The sequence below is a fragment of the Triturus cristatus genome, chromosome 7 (assembly GCF_964204655.1).
Source record: "Triturus cristatus chromosome 7, aTriCri1.1, whole genome shotgun sequence".
Classification (NCBI taxonomy): Eukaryota; Metazoa; Chordata; class Amphibia; order Caudata; family Salamandridae; genus Triturus; species Triturus cristatus.
The window spans coordinates 118,994,782-119,013,601 of NC_140590.1; the positions used below are offsets into that span (position 1 = coordinate 118,994,782).

The 18,820-nt window shown below is 43.7% G+C and overlaps 1 protein-coding gene across 1 annotated transcript in view; it reads right to left on the reverse strand.

The window, feature by feature from the left end:
• LOC146808987 (sialic acid-binding Ig-like lectin 13) overlaps positions 1-18,820 on the reverse strand; it is a 435,230-nt gene that overhangs the window by 3,069 nt on the left and 413,341 nt on the right. The window contains exon 8 of the mRNA XM_085614274.1: positions 1,567-1,622. Within this exon, the coding sequence (XP_085470400.1) occupies positions 1,567-1,622 (56 nt within the window). The remainder of the gene's footprint in view (positions 1-1,566; positions 1,623-18,820) is intronic.

Genomic DNA, 18,820 nt, shown 5'->3' on the forward strand with positions numbered 1-18,820 from the left:
CAAAGTGTTGCAGGCACCATTGGGTGCCCGACACAGGGTGCAAGGTTTTTCCCAACCACCCCTTTTGTCAATGGGAGCCTATGTTCTCGTTTGGAACAAAGTCAATGGGAGTCCAATGATACAAATCGGTCGGACTCCCCTGATCCGAGTCTTTCGGAAAGCATTTGGGAACTGAATCGGTCGGAATGCTTTCCTTACATCGTAATCGACCCCTAAGAGTCTCTAAGTATCTCCTATTTAGGTCCTGGGGGCATTCAGAAGTGTACTATAGTACTAGTTTGGGTACTAAAAAAAGTTTAAAACTTTTTTAAAACTTTTTCTCCAGAGCTCCTGAACTTCAAAGTAACTTGCTGCCAAATGTATCCGACCAGTAAGTCCATGACATCAGATTACATTTCAGGTTTGTCTCATGGAGAGAAGAGTTTTTCTTCAAAAAAATTAGAATTACTTTTTACAACTTTTTAAATTCCAGGTTTTCAATGAGTCTAATCCAGTTGGAGTATTCAACCAGGGCTTCCTCGTGGTTAGCCTTAAATTGCACATACGTCCCAGTCTACCATGACCATTGACTACCAGTTCTGCTTTGCGCATTTCTGCACTATTTTTACTTAACTCTTTTAAAAATATCATATTTCTGGTTCCCCTTAATTGTTTTTTGTCATTTTGGTATTGTTTTGCTTATTAAAGTTTTCCCTATTAATATGAGTTGGAGTGAGATTTTATGTGTGGCTTCTTTGATTTTTTAACTGTTTGCTACTTTTAAATGTTTTACACATGTTTTGTAAGTTAAATCTCTCTGCTCTTTGCCACAGCTACCAGGGGTTGTAATCAGGTTTAAATGATTGAAACCTTTGAGCGCATCTAACAGGTTAGCAACTTGATATTTGATATTTGAGGGGGTATTTATAAAGCGCAACGTTCGCTCCGGAGGGAGCATCATGGCGCTTACTTGTGGTGGACTAACAACCACCCTAAATAATAATTTGCTTTCTTATAGTTTCACTTTATAATAACAGCTTATAAGCATCCGCGTGCTTCGACACTTTTGTTCTGGTCTATCAGTCTTGAACTATCCCAAATTTGACAAGTCTGTAACTTTCTCCTGTAGCTCGTCCCGCTTCATCAATCTGCAAAGATTTCTTTTTTTAATTGCTCCATACCTCATGAATACTGGACGATTTGCCATCTTGAATGGTGCTTACTGCTCAGGCCTCTCAATCACCATTTTATTAACTTCAATTTAAAATCATGTTTGAGATTAATTAAAATTATTGTTCCATTTTCTAAATAGCGCATTTCTCATGGAGTTTGTCTACAGAGAATCTTGATAATTGACTATTTAAGAATGTATTACGCTGATTTGTTAATGAACCTTGTTGCTGTATGTTTTATAATGAAGAACTGCCACAAAAGTTAAATGGTGCAGGGTGGAGAAGAATAACTGCAAATAGGTAGAAAATAAGTGAACCATACCTTTTAAAATCAATGATTAGAAGTTATTTCTTTATTGTCAAGGTACAACAGTCACAATGTGTGTATTTTAAACACCACAACAGCAGGACTCACCTGATATGTAGAATCAACAGTGGTGCCATTTGATGCCTTGCTCATGTTCCTGTTACCTTTAATAAAAACAAAAATTTGGTTAAACCCCCATTGGTTAAATGTTGATTATCATTTAAAAAGCATACATCTTCATTCCATGTTTGAGCAGTCACCAAACTACTTGTGCGGTGAAGGCCCTACCTCGATCAGCCTGTTGATGTTCTATATGACATCTATAGCATTCCCTCATATACCATCCTGAGGTTTATACCGAAGGTGCTGTAACTGGGCATTGCCTAGAGGTCTCGGGGATGAAAAATAGCACTGGAGGTTTTTCCCTGGATATGGCAGCCCATATAGCACTGTTCAGATGGTTCAATGACTCTGACTGTCGGTTGGAGCCATTCCTACTTCATCAAAATGTTCTGTTCGGATTCCATTCCGATTGGCCCATTTTGATGGGGTCGGTCATAAAGTAATCCAAACTGGATTTCTGAAAGGCCTCCGTTGGGCTTGGAGAGCCTGGCTGTCATTCGGAAATCCTCCATCAATCCCTCGGGCGGAGTTTCCCGGATGAGGGAGTACAATGGAAGATTCCAACAGCCTTTCTATGCCAGCCTTTCCAACACAGAAAGCCTGTGGGAATTCGACTTTGGGGCCCCCAGCATGGTCCCCATGGGTGCAAGGCCGCCAGATGGCGTCCATGCCCCCCGTTGATCCCTGCACCTGGTGGCAGGCACTTTGAGGTGCCCCACAGAGTGCAGGGGTGAACTACACCTCTGCTCTTTACAATAAGAGCATGCATTACATTTGGAATGCATGCTCCCAATGTAAAGAATAGGATTGCAACCGAACAGTGTTTGGTAGCATCCTACTTGCTAGTGTGGAACCGACGACAGGAGGTCATGCAGTCCCAGTTTTCAAATGATGTCGGATGGACTCCAGTCCATCCGATATTGTAATCAGGCCCTTAATCTTGAAGGAGCTCATGTTCAATACCTATCTAACAGAGCTGCTCCAGCACCTGGTGGATAGCAAGCTGACTGACCCTGACTGACCCTGGGAAGCTTGATGAGGAGGCCTACCTCTCGGTCAGCATGAGAGTGTCCATAAAAGTACCCGGGATTATCCCAAGAAAGGTGGTTCAGGCTCTCCCCTGCAGGGAGAAGGGGAGGATGGGTGTTGGCCCAAGGTGCCCCATTTCCGGATCTACTGCTCTTATTGTTCTCAGCCAGAACACATGCAGGGACACTCTTTCTGTCCTAATAAAACACCCACTTGGGGTCCCCCACAGGGGTGGCCTATTTGGCCTTAGGGGTAGGTAGTCCCTAGGGGCAGGAGTTAGATCATGTGCTAATCTCCCTCAGTTGGGAGGAGAACTCAGAGGGTAGACTGGTGATCCCTGAGGATGGGAGTCATCACTTTTACCTTGTCAAAGTGAAAGGGGTCCTTGTCACTGCCTGAGGGACCCCGGGCTGCCAGATCCTGCTTGTGGAAAGGCTGGTTTCCCAAACCTGTACATCTGTCAGGTGTGTAGGCTAATTCAGGTCCAGGAGTGGGACTTTCTCTGCCCCATGGCCATGGTATCCCTTAATGGGGTGGGGTAGTGACCCAAAGAAGGGCCATAGTTAGTCCGCAGATGCCCATTAACTATTTTCTGGAGAATGAGTTTCTAATGGTGATGGAAGAGCTAGGAGAAATGTTTGCCTAGGACACCCTGAAAGCTCAGAATTGTGGGGGTGCCACTCCCAAACGAAGGGCACAAAGTCCCAGATGGAGGGGCAGGTGCAGGAAGGACTCACCCCTGACCCCTGTTCACACTTAGGGTACAGGCCCTGAGATGAGTGACCAGTCTCTAGCTACCACCCCAGAACTGGTGTAAAGGACAGTTGAAAAAGGGTACCTAGCACCTCGGGCTGTGCCCCCTACTCTAAGGTCAGGGGACCATGGGTGGCCTGAAGCCTGGCTTTTGACATTAACTGCCTCTAGTGGCCTCTGTTGGTAGCTGTCCTTATGAGCACAGTTTTTCTTGTGTTGGGACAGAAGTCTGATCCAAAGGTTATAGTGTGCCACTTCACTTTATTGGCCATGGTGGTACTGTCTGCCTACTGGGAGTTTAGGTGCTGCAGAGATGGGGTCCACAGGTGAGGAGAGGTGTTCCCCATGGGTCACTTAGGTGCACTGAGGTGAGTGTAGACTGAGGGATCCAACTGAATTCAGAAAGGCGTACAACTAACAAGTGCCTCTGCACTAGAGGGCCTTTGTCCATGTTATACTGCATAAGCAGGGAAGTTCATCAAGGTATTAATTAGGCTACCCTGGCTTTAGGCTGGAGGAGGGTTGTGTTGGACCTGACCCTCTCTGCAGGGTCACTCACAAACATTTTGCCTTTGTACTCCACTGTTTGGCTGATTTATCTTTTATTGGCCTTAGGACTCTGCAGTTTACTACTTCTAGTCAGTGTTAAAGTGCTTGTGCTCTCTCTTTTAAACATGGTAAAATGTGCTTACATTTCATTGGCATATTTAATTTACTTATATGCCTCTTGTAAAGCAGTATACCCTATACCCAGAGCCAGTAAATTAAATATACTTAGCCTGCCACCCCCTCAAGCAACACCTTAAACTATGTCTCAGGCTTGCAATTGAAGCATGAACTGAGTTTTAAACTTCCAAATAGACTTTGCAAAATATCTCCCTTGCTAAGCCTTAAACTCCCCTTTTATTGCATATAAGTCAACGCAAAGGTAGGCCCTAGCTAGCCCATTGGGCAGGGTGCATTGTAGTTAAAAGGTTGGACATGTACCTTTTAGTTTTACATGTCCTGGTAGTGAAACATTCCTAAACTCTTTTTCCACTACTGTGAGGCCTACCAGTCTCAAATGATAACATTAGGTTATAATATTCCATGTAATACGTGGTATGTTTGATTGCGGGGAGACAAGCATTTCATGTTTGGTAGCTAAAAAATTGTAATAAAAAATCCTCTTTAATGGTAAAGTCAGATTTTAAATTACAATTTTTAAAATACCTCTCCTAGAAAGAGTTTCATGCCGCAGCGAACACCTGAGCCGTACGCCGGTGCTGCACACATCAAACGGCTACACTAACTGTGATAAAAAATAACAGAAACGCGTCCTCGTTCGAAATTTGAAAAATATTTCTCCAAAAGACTGCACCGTAAATCAGTCGTTAAAGATCCTCCCAGTGCTTGCAGAAAACCGGGACGTCGGCAACATGAGCAGTACGGCATTTCTATTAATGAGAAGACACTTACAGCAGATTCTTTCCAATCCAATCCTAGCCCTGAAGAAAATCCTAAAAAGCATATTGGGATTTGAAACGTGTTGGCACACTTTAGCATTGGGCAAAAAAGTGCTTGAAATAGGAATAGCTTCAAAGGGGGTTACTCTCAAATATGTAAACCCTACGCTTGAATACTAGTTCCCTTTGGTCAGCAACCACTGAATGTTTTGATAACATGATTATGAACTCAGAGGAGGGTTGTTTTGTGAATTCTTGACTGGTTGAATATTCACATTTATTTTTGTTAGAAAATTATTTTCGATTATTGTGTCATTTTGTTTCTAGGTCAATGTAAACAAGAAGTGTTATCTTGATCTGTGTTTGACTAATTTGCTTAAGTGTTTTCTTCTTGAAAATTCTTGAAGAATCAACATAATAAATTATGTAGACCAAGACATCTTGCAGTTTGGTCTAAGTTTGCTGAAGTGAATAACGGCATTTAAAACTATCAGCTAGATCATTTGTTAATTGTATTTACTGGCCCATTCAAGCTGGGTGTATTAGGGCCAACCTCTCTTTGTAGCTGAACTTCTAGAAAGTTGGCATTTTCCTGCCTCTGCCATTTGGTGCCTGCAGCCTCCTCTTGGTCACTTGACTGGGTGTAGTTGGCAGTTAGGACTTTGTGAATTCCTCTCAGACAGTCACACATTTGTGGATTAGGTGTGCCAGAATGGGTCATCTGCTGACAGAATGGGGGAGCGGAGCTCGGAACAGCTCCACTTGTAACTGAATATGCTGTGCCCTGTCTTTACACAAAGGGCTTGTCACCGCTACATTGTCTCTGTATCCAGCTTGGAGCCAGGGCAGGAGAGTCAGGACATTCCAAGCAATTCAAAGAGAAACCCATAGGTAATTCTACTATATTAGCGAAGGTACTAGTCATAAAAATAGTGCCCTCAGATCCACTGTTCAGTTCACTTTCTAGACCTACGGAAGGACTCTAAGAGGATTACACCTGCTGTGTATGCCACAAGATTGATTTGCTGCCCGGCGCCCGCTTTAAACCCAGAGAGGCCTGCCCTGCTGCTTGAGCTCTGCTTTATCACTTTGACCCAGGACTACTGTTGCAGAGATTCTGCACATACACAGAACTATGTAGTACTATAGGTGTATAGGGGCTAAGCCTTCCCACAACCATATTGCCCACAAACCCAGGACCGAAGAGCTATAGTGTCTCACTCGCTCTCCTACACAGTCATGAAGAAGCAAATAATTAGACACCCCAGAACATAACACTCCCGGATCTCTCAGGAATCGTGGTAACAAGACACACCTTTTCGCTCACACTCTCGTATCAGTCCACAGTAAGAACTGACTGAAACATAAATATAGTTTAAAATGTTTATTTTAACTATCATGTTCTAAAATTCAGTATATGAAACACAACCAGAAGAAAAAAGCATAAAACTAATACAGCTAGGCCATATACCCTAAAGGGAGATGTCATCATATGAAGACAGTGGAAAAAGGACTATAATGCCTAGCCACCCTTCCCTTGGTAAGGAGTTTTGTCAGCAGACCCCATAACTTAGTGCCTAGATGGTATATCTACATCATAGGAACCGCATTGTTCTTCTCCATGGAAAGCTCCCTCTCCAAGTTTGTGTTACCTAAACATGCATCCCCATAATATCAAAGTACGAGTTTTCAGCAGCAGCTGCATTAGCATGTTTTTTCTAGGTGCTAGGGACTGACCGGAAGAGAATAACAAGGGGCATTGTGTATCGACTTTGCTCACAGTGTTCAGACTAAACTCCAGGAACAGGCAGAGAATGAACGAAGCAGATTGTTCTCATGCGAAAGGCATAAACAGAGTCTTGCAAAAATTAAGCCATGTAGTAAAGAGCGCAAAAGCAGCATCATGGCTGCTGGCCTCATGCTAATTTAGCGATGTCGACAATGTCCCTATCAGCCACGTGACACTACCAGAGTGACTCCAAGGACTCATTTTTTGGTCTCCCGTTTAAAGGCAAAGGGACATAACAAGCTCTCTCCATCTTGAATTCGCACCTGGACCCAGCCTGAGTGAGTCCTTAACACCCAAGTAGTGCCCCTTCAGTCCTGGAATCTTGATTGGAGTGTTAAAGGTGACCTGATAGCCAAAATCCAAAACTTGGGACATACATTTTTTGGCTACAGACTGGTCTGAGAACTGAGGAAAAACTGGGACCAACCTGCTCCTCTATCCACCCAAAGTGCATTGCCTAACTTTGCGGTAGCTCCTGCTCTATTCTTCTCCGCAGCAGCAGATCCTGTTCATCTGTCCTTCGCTAAAAGGGTGTATGGCATCCAAAACGCTTGTCGGCTGCAGCCATCTGCTGCTTCAATCTGGAGATTTTTGACTTCCAAAAAAAGAGACTAAGTCCAAACTTAGAAATCTTCATTGCAACTTGTCCAGTGGCTTCCAGATGGTGGTGCCTCACCCTTGGACACCGCCTGCAGCCTCACTCCTCTGAATTTATCCTCTGAGAATTTTTTCTTCAAAATTTCTTCTAAGTCCAAAGATAAGCACTGTCTGGGCCCAATCAATTTGCAGTGTCCAAATCCACCTCCACTGCGGTGAAAATATTTTTCGACTTTTTAGACTAGATGGCTATGGTTGGCGCTTTGATCCTTTATAGTCTTTCATAACTGTGGTTCTCCTGATTAGTTTTGTAATTTTGGTATCATATAATTTTCTCCACTTTACTATTTTGTGTTGTGTTTACACTTCAGTACTGTTTGTCTGCTGCATAAATACTTTACAAACTGCTCCCAAGTCAAACCTGACTGCTTTTTGCGCCAAGCGACCCAGAGTCAAGCCCCGGTTAATTCAGTGGGTTTTCTGCTTCACCTTCATGGGGTTTGTGGCTATTACTTGGGCAGGGGTCGCCCCCACCACTTCAAACAGCAACCCCATTTCACACGTAGAAGAGCAAGAATTTTAAGATATATGAACAAGAATTAACTAAATAATAATTCAAAATATGTGGCACAGCGTTTTCAATTAAAAGTTTCTCTATTCCATTTACATTCGTTTTTAACACAACCAGAATAGGTAAAGCTTAATACATATAGTCAAGAAAATGGCATAACGTGAAGCGCTTGTATGTTTTAAATGTTGACAGAACTATGCTTGAATTGGTTGCATGATGTGATCCTTCAGCACAGTACACAACTTTTGCTTGTGTTTTCCATCACTGTTTACAAAGTTGGTATCTTGAAAAAGTATTCACTCAAAATGTATTTGGGCCCATTCTGAACTTTTGCCACTATCAATAAAATATATAATTATGAACTAATTTGCACCAAACTGCATTTATGGATCCACAAAAAAAAATCGCAGGCGATAAGAAGTAAACTATTTTCAGGCATCATTAGAAATATTAATACATGCTTGAACAAAGGTTAAGAATTTTCCTTCTAGCAGCCCTGCTCACCAGTCTTCCAGAACACAGTATACCTCCTCTGAGATATTCCCGCCAATACCAAAAATTTGCAAATACGTACAACAGCTCATAGCGGTGGGCTGCTTCTGAGGAGTGTACTGGGACATCATTTGTCCCCCAACAAATCTACTTGCTGCCTCTGCTTGATAGTCTACCTGCTGGGAGGACAACTGGGTCACAAGTTGGCCAGTAAATGTATACATCTGAGAGGTTTCATGACAATAAGAATGGTCCTCCGGCTGTGCTGTAATATTTCCAAGAGCCACTTACAGCCTTGAGGGCTTCATGGAGATGCTACCCATGAAGGCTTTCAGTAAATATGCCTACCTGTCATTAAACTTGTTTCTGGAGCAGTCTACTCTTCCTCTGGATAATGATGACATATAATCTTCACAACTTGAAATGAAGGGCAACCTAACAAAAATTGTTCTGAGCACAGACACTCATGGTACAATTAAACCATTTGTAAGGAAGTGTCGACAAACATTCTAAAACATGGCTTAGTGGCGGATATCAGATGCAAAGGAAATTGCAACACAACCAGCACTTATGCGTACAAAAGGCGGAGAGGCTCAGTCAGTATGTCATAATGTGCATATTGTTGTACTTGTAGAACCAACTGACATGGGAAGACCAGAGGAAGTTGTAGACTCCTATCTTCTGGAACTCTTTGAGAACGATAAATCCTCTCTTCTGTTTGTTGTCGAAAGAGTGCACTCATTTTTAGCTCCTCGTTCTTCTCTGGGAGCTCATTTCAGATCAATCACTGCTCACTTATCAAGGTTGTGATACTCGTCTAAGAATGGTAAGAGAGAAGGGAGACCTACATTATCAGGCCAACATGCTGTCTATTTTTTCAGGCTTCCAACAAGGGGTTTCTGGAGATATTAAAAATATTACAGAGGATTGGAGTGTGTCATGTTATATATACTTCCCAACTGAGTATCGCATACAACGTCAAATCCCAAATATGCACACCCCCTACAGAAGTTAATAAAACTCATGTTAAATGAGAAATACAGGTAAAGCTCAGAGAGTGATAGTTGAAGAGACAATGAACCTTCATAACACCAGTGATGCTGAATAAGGTACGATCTTGGGTTGGAGTGTTTCATCAGCATCTGTTATGATTTAACCCTGATGGTGCATTTTGACAATTATTGCTATACATTCTAGGAATAGTGCAAGTCATCAATGAGTTTTGAGGCAATATTGAGGAATAAGGCCAAAGCTGGGCTCCTTTATAAGGTCATGAAACTTTGAGGTGACTGGTAATCATTAATGTATCTAGCGTACGTTGTCACACTATCACTCATTCCACAAACTGCTGAAGTCCTCGGGGGCATATCATCAAGGGCCATATCGTCGCTTTCCTAGCTTTAAAAGCCAGAAAAGCGGCGATATTCACATCAGCAAGCTCGCGCTAAGCATTGTTAGCGCTATTTTCCATGAGTTTGGTCCCATTTTCTAATCGCCCTGCATGTCATCGCTAATGACATGCAAAGTAGGCGTTCCGGGACAAAACTTCATGGAAATGGACACTAACAAGGCTTCGCTTTATTAACAAGCCTGCAGTAGACCCGCTTAGCGACAAGATTAATCGCGCTAAGCCCTGTTAACGCAGGATCTTAACACCTGCTTGAAAGTCGACTAAGCCATCTACATAATGGGAGGTGGATTGTAGGGTTAAGGTCACTGGGGCGTATCAGCAAGGATCTCCTTATCTCCTCCATTTTAACTCTTGTTTTCAGGCGATACTGGCGCTTTTCGCCGCTATTGCTAGATTTCAGATCGCATCATTGATAAGCCTTGATAATAATGCGCTATGTCGGCGTTGAAATACAGCGATAGTGGGCGAGAAAATAAATAGCGCTAAATTCTTGTGAATATGCCCCTCGGTTTCTTGTTCTTTCATATGAAAGAAATAATATCGCTGCAAATATGAATAATAAAACCACAATGTGTCGTACATAATTAAACGCAGTAAAAAGAATGCAGTAGTTTGTTTAAAAAAGAATCAGCTTAATGTAGGTCATGTTAACAAAGATTCGAAAGTGTTGTAACATGCAAAGAATTCCTTCTTTCCTAAAATCACCTATATCATTAAAAAAAAACTTTACCAAAAATATCTATGTTTCTGCTGATCACTGCACAACTAAAAAAAATCATCAGATTGGTCGCACACTGCTACACCTACCAGTCGTGTTCCCCCAATGAAAATGGTCCCTGAAGGTCAGCGTCGGCGGATACACCTATGCTCAAGAGTGCGTGCAAGTATGCGTGGCGTGTGCCATCCCTGGACACGTGTTTCGAGGTAGTTGCCTCTCGTCAGCAGGGAGTAGGAAAATGAGAGTGGGGTTGCTGTGTAAGCTGCTAAAAACATAACCAGGTCTAGTACCTCTCTTAGCGCGCAGGTGCGTAACCATGAGTCCGTCGACTCCACCGGCTCAAGGGAGCGTGAATATAAAGTTACATCAGATTGGTCGCACACTGCTACACCTACCAGTCGTGTTCCCCCAATGAAAATGGTCCCTGAAGGTCAGCGTCGGCGGATACACCTATGCTCAAGAGTGCGTGCAAGTATGCGTGGCGTGTGCCATCCCTGGACACGTGTTTCGAGGTAGTTGCCTCTCGTCAGCAGGGAGTAGGAAAATGAGAGTGGGGTTGCTGTGTAAGCTGCTAAAAACATAACCAGGTCTAGTACCTCTCTTAGCGCGCAGGTGCGTAACCATGAGTCCGTCGACTCCACCGGCTCAAGGGAGCCTGAATATAAAGTTACATCAGATTGGTCGCACACTGCTACACCTACCAGTCGTGTTCCCCCAATGAAAATGGTCCCTGAAGGTCAGCGTCGGCGGATACACCTATGCTCAAGAGTGCGTGCAAGTATGCGTGGCGTGTGCCATCCCTGGACACGTGTTTCGAGGTAGTTGCCTCTCGTCAGCAGGGAGTAGGAAAATGAGAGTGGGGTTGCTGTGTAAGCTGCTAAAAACATAACCAGGTCTAGTACCTCTCTTAGCGCGCAGGTGCGTAACCATGAGTCCGTCGACTCCACCGGCTCAAGGGAGCCTGAATATAAAGTTACATCAGATTGGTCGCACACTGCTACACCTACCAGTCGTGTTCCCCCAATGAAAATGGTCCCTGAAGGTCAGCGTCGGCGGATACACCTATGCTCAAGAGTGCGTGCAAGTATGCGTGGCGTGTGCCATCCCTGGACACGTGTTTCGAGGTAGTTGCCTCTCGTCAGCAGGGAGTAGGAAAATGAGAGTGGGGTTGCTGTGTAAGCTGCTAAAAACATAACCAGGTCTAGTACCTCTCTTAGCGCGCAGGTGCGTAACCATGAGTCCGTCGACTCCACCAGCTCAAGGGAGCCTGAATATAAAGTTACATCAGATTGGTCGCACACTGCTACACCTACCAGTCGTGTTCCCCCAATGAAAATGGTCCCTGAAGGTCAGCGTCGGCGGATACACCTATGCTCAAGAGTGCGTGCAAGTATGCGTGGCGTGTGCCATCCCTGGACACGTGTTTCGAGGTAGTTGCCTCTCGTCAGCAGGGAGTAGGAAAATGAGAGTGGGGTTGCTGTGTAAGCTGCTAAAAACATAACCAGGTCTAGTACCTCTCTTAGCGCGCAGGTGCGTAACCATGAGTCCGTCGACTCCACCGGCTCAAGGGAGCCTGAATATAAAGTTACATCAGATTGGTCGCACACTGCTACACCTACCAGTCGTGTTCCCCCAATGAAAATGGTCCCTGAAGGTCAGCGTCGGCGGATACACCTATGCTCAAGAGTGCGTGCAAGTATGCGTGGCGTGTGCCATCCCTGGACACGTGTTTCGAGGTAGTTGCCTCTCGTCAGCAGGGAGTAGGAAAATGAGAGTGGGGTTGCTGTGTAAGCTGCTAAAAACATAACCAGGTCTAGTACCTCTCTTAGCGCGCAGGTGCGTAACCATGAGTCCGTCGACTCCACCGGCTCAAGGGAGCCTGAATATAAAGTTACATCAGATTGGTCGCACACTGCTACACCTACCAGTCGTGTTCCCCCAATGAAAATGGTCCCTGAAGGTCAGCGTCGGCGGATACACCTATGCTCAAGAGTACGTGCAAGTATGCGTGGCGTGTGCCATCCCTGGACACGTGTTTCGAGGTAGTTGCCTCTCGTCAGCAGGGAGTAGGAAAATGAGAGTGGGGTTGCTGTGTAAGCTGCTAAAAACATAACCAGGTCTAGTACCTCTCTTAGCGCGCAGGTGCGTAACCATGAGTCCGTCGACTCCACCGGCTCAAGGGAGCCTGAATATAAAGTTACATCAGATTGGTCGCACACTGCTACACCTACCAGTCGTGTACCCCCAATGAAAATGGTCCCTGAAGGTCAGCGTCGGCGGATACACCTATGCTCAAGAGTGCGTGCAAGTATGCGTGGCGTGTGCCATCCCTGGACACGTGTTTGTCCAGGGATGGCTAACGCAACACATACTGTTCTTTATACATCGTGGCATAGGCGTACTCGCCGTCGCCACTACATTTACCACAGTTCCTTGGGGCAACTTGCTGGTGTGACGAGCAGTGTGCGACCAACCTTTGCACAATTTATTACGGCTCCCTTGAGCCAACGGGCTGATGAGCCTTGGATCTGCACCTGCGCGCCATGAGAGGTACTTGACCTGTTTTCATTACATTTTGGCAGTCCACGCGGCACCCCTTACACTGACCTGCTCCCTGCTGACGAGAGGCAACTACCTCGAAACACGTGTCCAGGGATGGCTAACGCAACACATACTGTTCTTTATACATCGTGGCATAGGCGTACTCGCCGTCGCCACTACATTTACCACAGTTCCTTGGGGCAACTTGCTGGTGTGACGAGCAGTGTGCGACCAACCTTTGCACTACAATTTCCATTGCATTGTGTTATAAATTAATGGAGATTCAGATATATTGTCACAGTACATGTTAACATTAGGCAATGGACTTGCAATTTCAATGTATCTTGTATTAGCAGGGTCTTAAATCTGCAGAACTACACGTGGCATAATTTCACAAAATTAATGAGAATATGGAAATTACGCGTAATTACGTGAGTGCATCTCCTGGCCTATCTCACTAAAATACAAGGCAAAGATGCATTTTGTGTTAAGAAGAAAAGAAAGTTATGTTAAACTGCATTATGCCCAACACACGCACAGCCACTCACTAAAGCTTGTGGGTGCGCCTAGTTTCTTAATCTTTACTCCCAATTCTACCAAAGCGCTCCATCCAAACTGTACCAATATTTCACTTTTTTTTTAACTTTATCTACTCCCTTTTTTCTCCTTAATGCACCCCTGAATTTTTCTTTTGATTTATCGACTGTTAGCCTTTTTAATTTGTTTTTTTTTGTTGCCTCTGCAGCTATGGAATCTGGGGGTTTGACAGCGGCCCGTCCCAGCAGAGGGAGGGGCAAGGGGGTTACCCACATAATGTTTTTCTCAGGTGGAGATTCAGCTCTTATTTTTTTTGTGAAAAGCAGCCGGCCTGTAAAGGGTTACTTCTTTGCAAAGAGGATGCAGAACTGGGGGAATGTGCTGTGCAGCATGTGCACCTCACTAAAATGGCACAGACCCAGTGGCAGGTCATGCAACTAGGAACTCAACTCATTGATAGGGCGCAGGAGCTGCTGAGCCATCCAGGGGTTAAGATTGATTTATTTCTTGGCAGTAAAGATACTCCGTCACAACGGCGATGGACTATCATCCCCACCAAGACTACGTTCCACCGCATTTAGATGTGGGTGGACCTTCAGAGTAGAAATGTATTGTCTGGCACCTCCACAGGGACCTGCAGTTGATGTATGGGTTTCTAGTTTTTTTGAAGGGACTAACGGGCTCATTATGATGGCGGAAGGACTGCCTTGCAGAACCAGGACACAGGGCAGCATTGCGGCGGTAGGGATTATAAAATCTCTTTCCGCCTGTCTTTTTGCGGCCGTCATCCCGCCGCAAACAGGCAGGCGGAGGCTGGATTTGGGGGCCCATTGCAGACCCCCTCTGTGTGTGGGGGGGTACCCAGGATGCCCCCCTTCATTTCCATGCACCAAGTGCAGCGCCACGTGGTGCAGGGAAATGCAGTGCACGCACTTTTCACATTGCATACGGTGCTGCAGCCAGCAGCACATTTCGCAATGTTAAAAGCCCAGGATGTGCCCGCCAATATGGCGGGCGCATTCTAATATGTGTTGTGGGACCGCCGCACATCTGCGGGCAGTCCCAGCACTGCAACGATGGCGGGCGGACTGATGTCTGCCCCCCATCGTAATGAGACCCAAAATTCTGATAGCTCAAACAGGGGAGATGTTGTCCCTTGAAAATCAAATACCTTGAAAAAAACTAAAGACAAGAGGTGTATGCCAAAACAAGATAAGTGTCTTTAATTAAACATAGCGGCCGGGAGAACAGTTACAGTACAGGCACAGGGTCTGAGGCCTGCCTCAATTTACACTCTATCTGTGCCCTTCTATTATATAATGCTTAGTCATACTCTACATCTTAAAACTTTTCCAGGACATGTAAACAAGTCCCCGAGTCCTGTAATTGATTCTGTTGTATTGAAATAGCTGATGGGAGAAAACAGTTGACTGGCCAATCTGCAGCCTATTGTTTAAACATTTTGGTACCATGGGAATCCTGTGGGACCAATTCCCCGATTATACCTAACTTTTTAACCCCATCCAGCCCAATCAGAGCACTTCAGTAAAGGCTCTTTTCTCAACAAATGCCAGAACAGATTTACACAAAATCACAAAAAGCACACATTCTTTGTAAAGTTACAACTTTCTTTTAAGTTTGGTATAAATACATTCAGTATTGTAGAGCGAAGTTTCCTATCAGAATGAGCATAGAAAATGAACGTTCTGGGACACCTGCATTTATAGTTATAATTAGATCAGAGATTCCATAGCAAGAGCGTTTTTGATTTTTAATAACCTTGGCACAGTTTGATAAATCTGTACAATTCTTTGAAAAAACTATTCATCTGCCATGCCTCCTTTTGTATTGTTCCATCAAGTGGGTCCCGAAAACGATGGGAGTTCCAAAAGTAGAATTCCTCATGTTAAGTCCCATAGGAATCTTTTGATGCTGAAAACAACAGAGCGGGAGTTAACTGCTCCCAGTGGTTGGACGCTTCCGTTGGTTGGCAATTTTCGATGGGTTGTGGGTGGTATTTGGAGAAAATTCAAGTAAAAGATATTGACACAAATATAGAGTTTTTGTTATCGTGATACAGAAATATAATTTACAAGAATATCGATTTTTAAGTAAATTAATATTGCTGTCAAAAATATATGTGTCATTCATATCTTTTACAAAAACATAGTTGGGAAAAATATAGCTTTTTACATTTTCTTTATGTATTTTAATTTATATTTAATTGTGTATGTTATAAATTGTTTGTATAATTGCTGTTAATGGTTTTTAAATATAGTTTGTAATTTTTTGTTATATTTAAAAGTAATGTAATTGTTAACTGTAATTTATAGTGGCGTAGCGGGTTGCGAGGTTTGTAGGGGTACAGATTGGGTATTTAATTTATAATCAATTATTTATTATTTGTACTTATTATTAATCATTTAATTGATAATCAATTATGTAAATTGTGCAATTATTATATTTTTCAAGGTATATTTTAGTTGCATGTTGTTGGGTTTGTAGGGGAACAGCGTAGGAAGTTAATTAAGAAATAATGTATTAATAATTAATTATTAATGTATAATTATTAATGTATTAGTAACCATTCAATTGATAATTAATTATGTAAAGTTTGATATTATCATATTTTTTAAGTTACTTTTTAGGTGTGATTTGTTCAGTTTGTTAACAAATAGGGTGGGAAGCTAATAAGTAATAATGCTAAAAAATTATTTATTTTTATTGAAATATTTCATCTATTGACAATTTAGTAAATTATTGAATACTTCAATTTTTTGTGTTATATATTGGGTGTGTTTTGTTGTGTTTGTAGGAGAATATAGTGCGAAGTTATTTAAGTAATAATAAATTAAACATTATGGTGCCGATTCCGATTCTGGAAAAACCGGGTACGAATCGTCGGACGGAGCGTTTTCTCCGTCCAACTCGTACCCGGGAAAAATACCTTACAAACATGCAAGTACGATTCGTACGGAAACACCATTTCCGTACGAATCGTAAAAAACACCGACCGGCTAAAATATATCCACAATTCCGATCCGGGACACCGCGTACGCGACATTCGCATAGAGTCAGGCAGCGTTTTACGGATCAGCAAGTACGATTCGTACCCACAGCACTTCGGACGGCAATATTTTTACGGGACCCAAAAAGTGCCGGAAAAGCTAAGTGCGCCGCGATGCACGACGAAAAGGGGGCTGGTACACACCGCACCCCCATCCCTACACGTCCGCACCGTACCCCCAGCCCCCCCATGTACGCACCGTACCCCAGCACCCATACATGTACGCACCGTACCCCACCTCCGTAGGGACGGAGCGTACTCCCACCCCGTGTAGGTACGGTGCGGACCCCCACCCCACCCCGTGTAGGTACGGTGTGGACCCCCACCCCCGTAGGTACGGTGCATACCCCCACCCCATGTAGGTACGGTGCGTACCCCCACCCCCGTAGGTACAGTGCGGACCCCAAGCGCTACGTGCTGGGGGTCCGCACCGTACCTACCGTGGTGGGGGTACGCACCGTACCTATGGGGGTGGGGGTACGCACCGTACATAGGTGGTGGGGGTAGGCTCCGTACCTACGGGGGTGGGGGTACGCTTCGTACCTACATGGGGTGGGGGTACGCGCCGTACCTAAGGGGTGGGGGTACGCTCCGTACCTATGGGGGTGGGGGTATGCTCCATACCTACGCGGTGGGGGTACGCTCCGTGCCTATGGGGGTGGGGGTACGGCGTGTACATGGGGGTGCTGGGGGTACGGCGCGTACTTGGGGGGGTGGGCTGGGGGGTGTTCGGAGCATATGCAGGCACATGTTTGGACGTCTCCATGGTTGCTATGGGAGTTCGCTCCGTACGGTGTTTTTTCCATACGGTTGTGCATTCGGACGGACGGGACGGATCGTACTTGCGCGCTCGGACTTCATTATCCCGATTCGTACGTAAAACTGTCCGGGGACGTGTCGGACACTTTTTCCGACCCGAGGACATGTCGGGGAATTTTCCCAATGCGATTCGTATGGATTTTTTAACATACGAATCGTACTTGCCAGTTTGTACGGGACTTGTACGATTCGTACGGAAAAACATCCGGATACGATTCGTACGGGGAATATTTTTAACGGATTGGAATCGGCACCTATGTATTCACATATTAATAACTGTTTTATTTATTAGATAATATGTTAATTGTGTTATACTTTTTTATTTCAATTACATTTTAATAGTTGCCTGTTACGTTTGTGGGAATACAGTGTGACATTTTAATGAAATTAGTAATATTTGTTTTAATTTGATAATAATTATTAACATTTGTAATACTTATGTAATTTTGTAATTTGTTTTGTTTAATCGAGAAATTTAATTTCTATTTTAAGAATTTTATATTTTTGCTTATTAATTAGAGTTGTTAAAATATGCCATTTATTTGAAGTGAACTATTTTATCTCTACTGCAGCACAGATTGGAGTGGGAATCGTACATTTTAGCCCTCCGGATACCAAACCTTTCCCTACTATTGCAAGGACTGGAGAGGGAGTAGTACATTTTACCGCTTTGGTGTCCAACGCTTTTCCTACTATTGCACAGACTGGAGCGGGAATAGTACATTTTACACCTCTGAAGGCTAACACTTGCCTTACTGTTGCACAGACTGGAGTGGGGAAATTAAATTGTACCTCTCCGGTGTCCAACGCCTTCCCTACTGTTGCACAGCCTGGAGTCGGATTAGTAAATTTCACAACTCTGAGGTGTCATGCTTGCCTATTGTTGCACAGACTGGAGTGGCAATAATACATTTTACCCCTCTGGTGTCCAACGCTTTCCCTATTGTTGCACAGACTGGAGTGGGAACAAGACATTTTAAACCTCTGGTGTCTAACGCTTGCCTTACTGTTGCACAGACTGTATTGGGAATAGTACATTTTACCCCTCTGGTGTCCAATTCCTTCCCTACTGTTGCACAGACTGGAGTGGGAAGGTAAATGTAACCGCTCCAGAGTGCAACGTTTTACCTACTGTTGCACAGACTGAAATAGGAATAGTACATTTGACCCCTCAAGTGCCCAATACATTCTCTGCTGTAGCTGAGTCTGTACTGGGAATAGTAAATTTTACTCCTTCAGAGTCCAACGCTTTCCCTACTGCTGTATACATTGCAATAGAAACAGTATATCTATTTTTCACAGATGTTAATACTTTTTTATTGTTGTTTAAATATATGTAATTTTATTATTTGTTTATTTGTTTAATTTTATATGATTTTTTTAATAGCAATTGTATATACATATATAGAAAATGTTCTATATGTTTTAATTATTTTTGGTAAGTGCATTTTTTTGTTTAATTTGTTAATT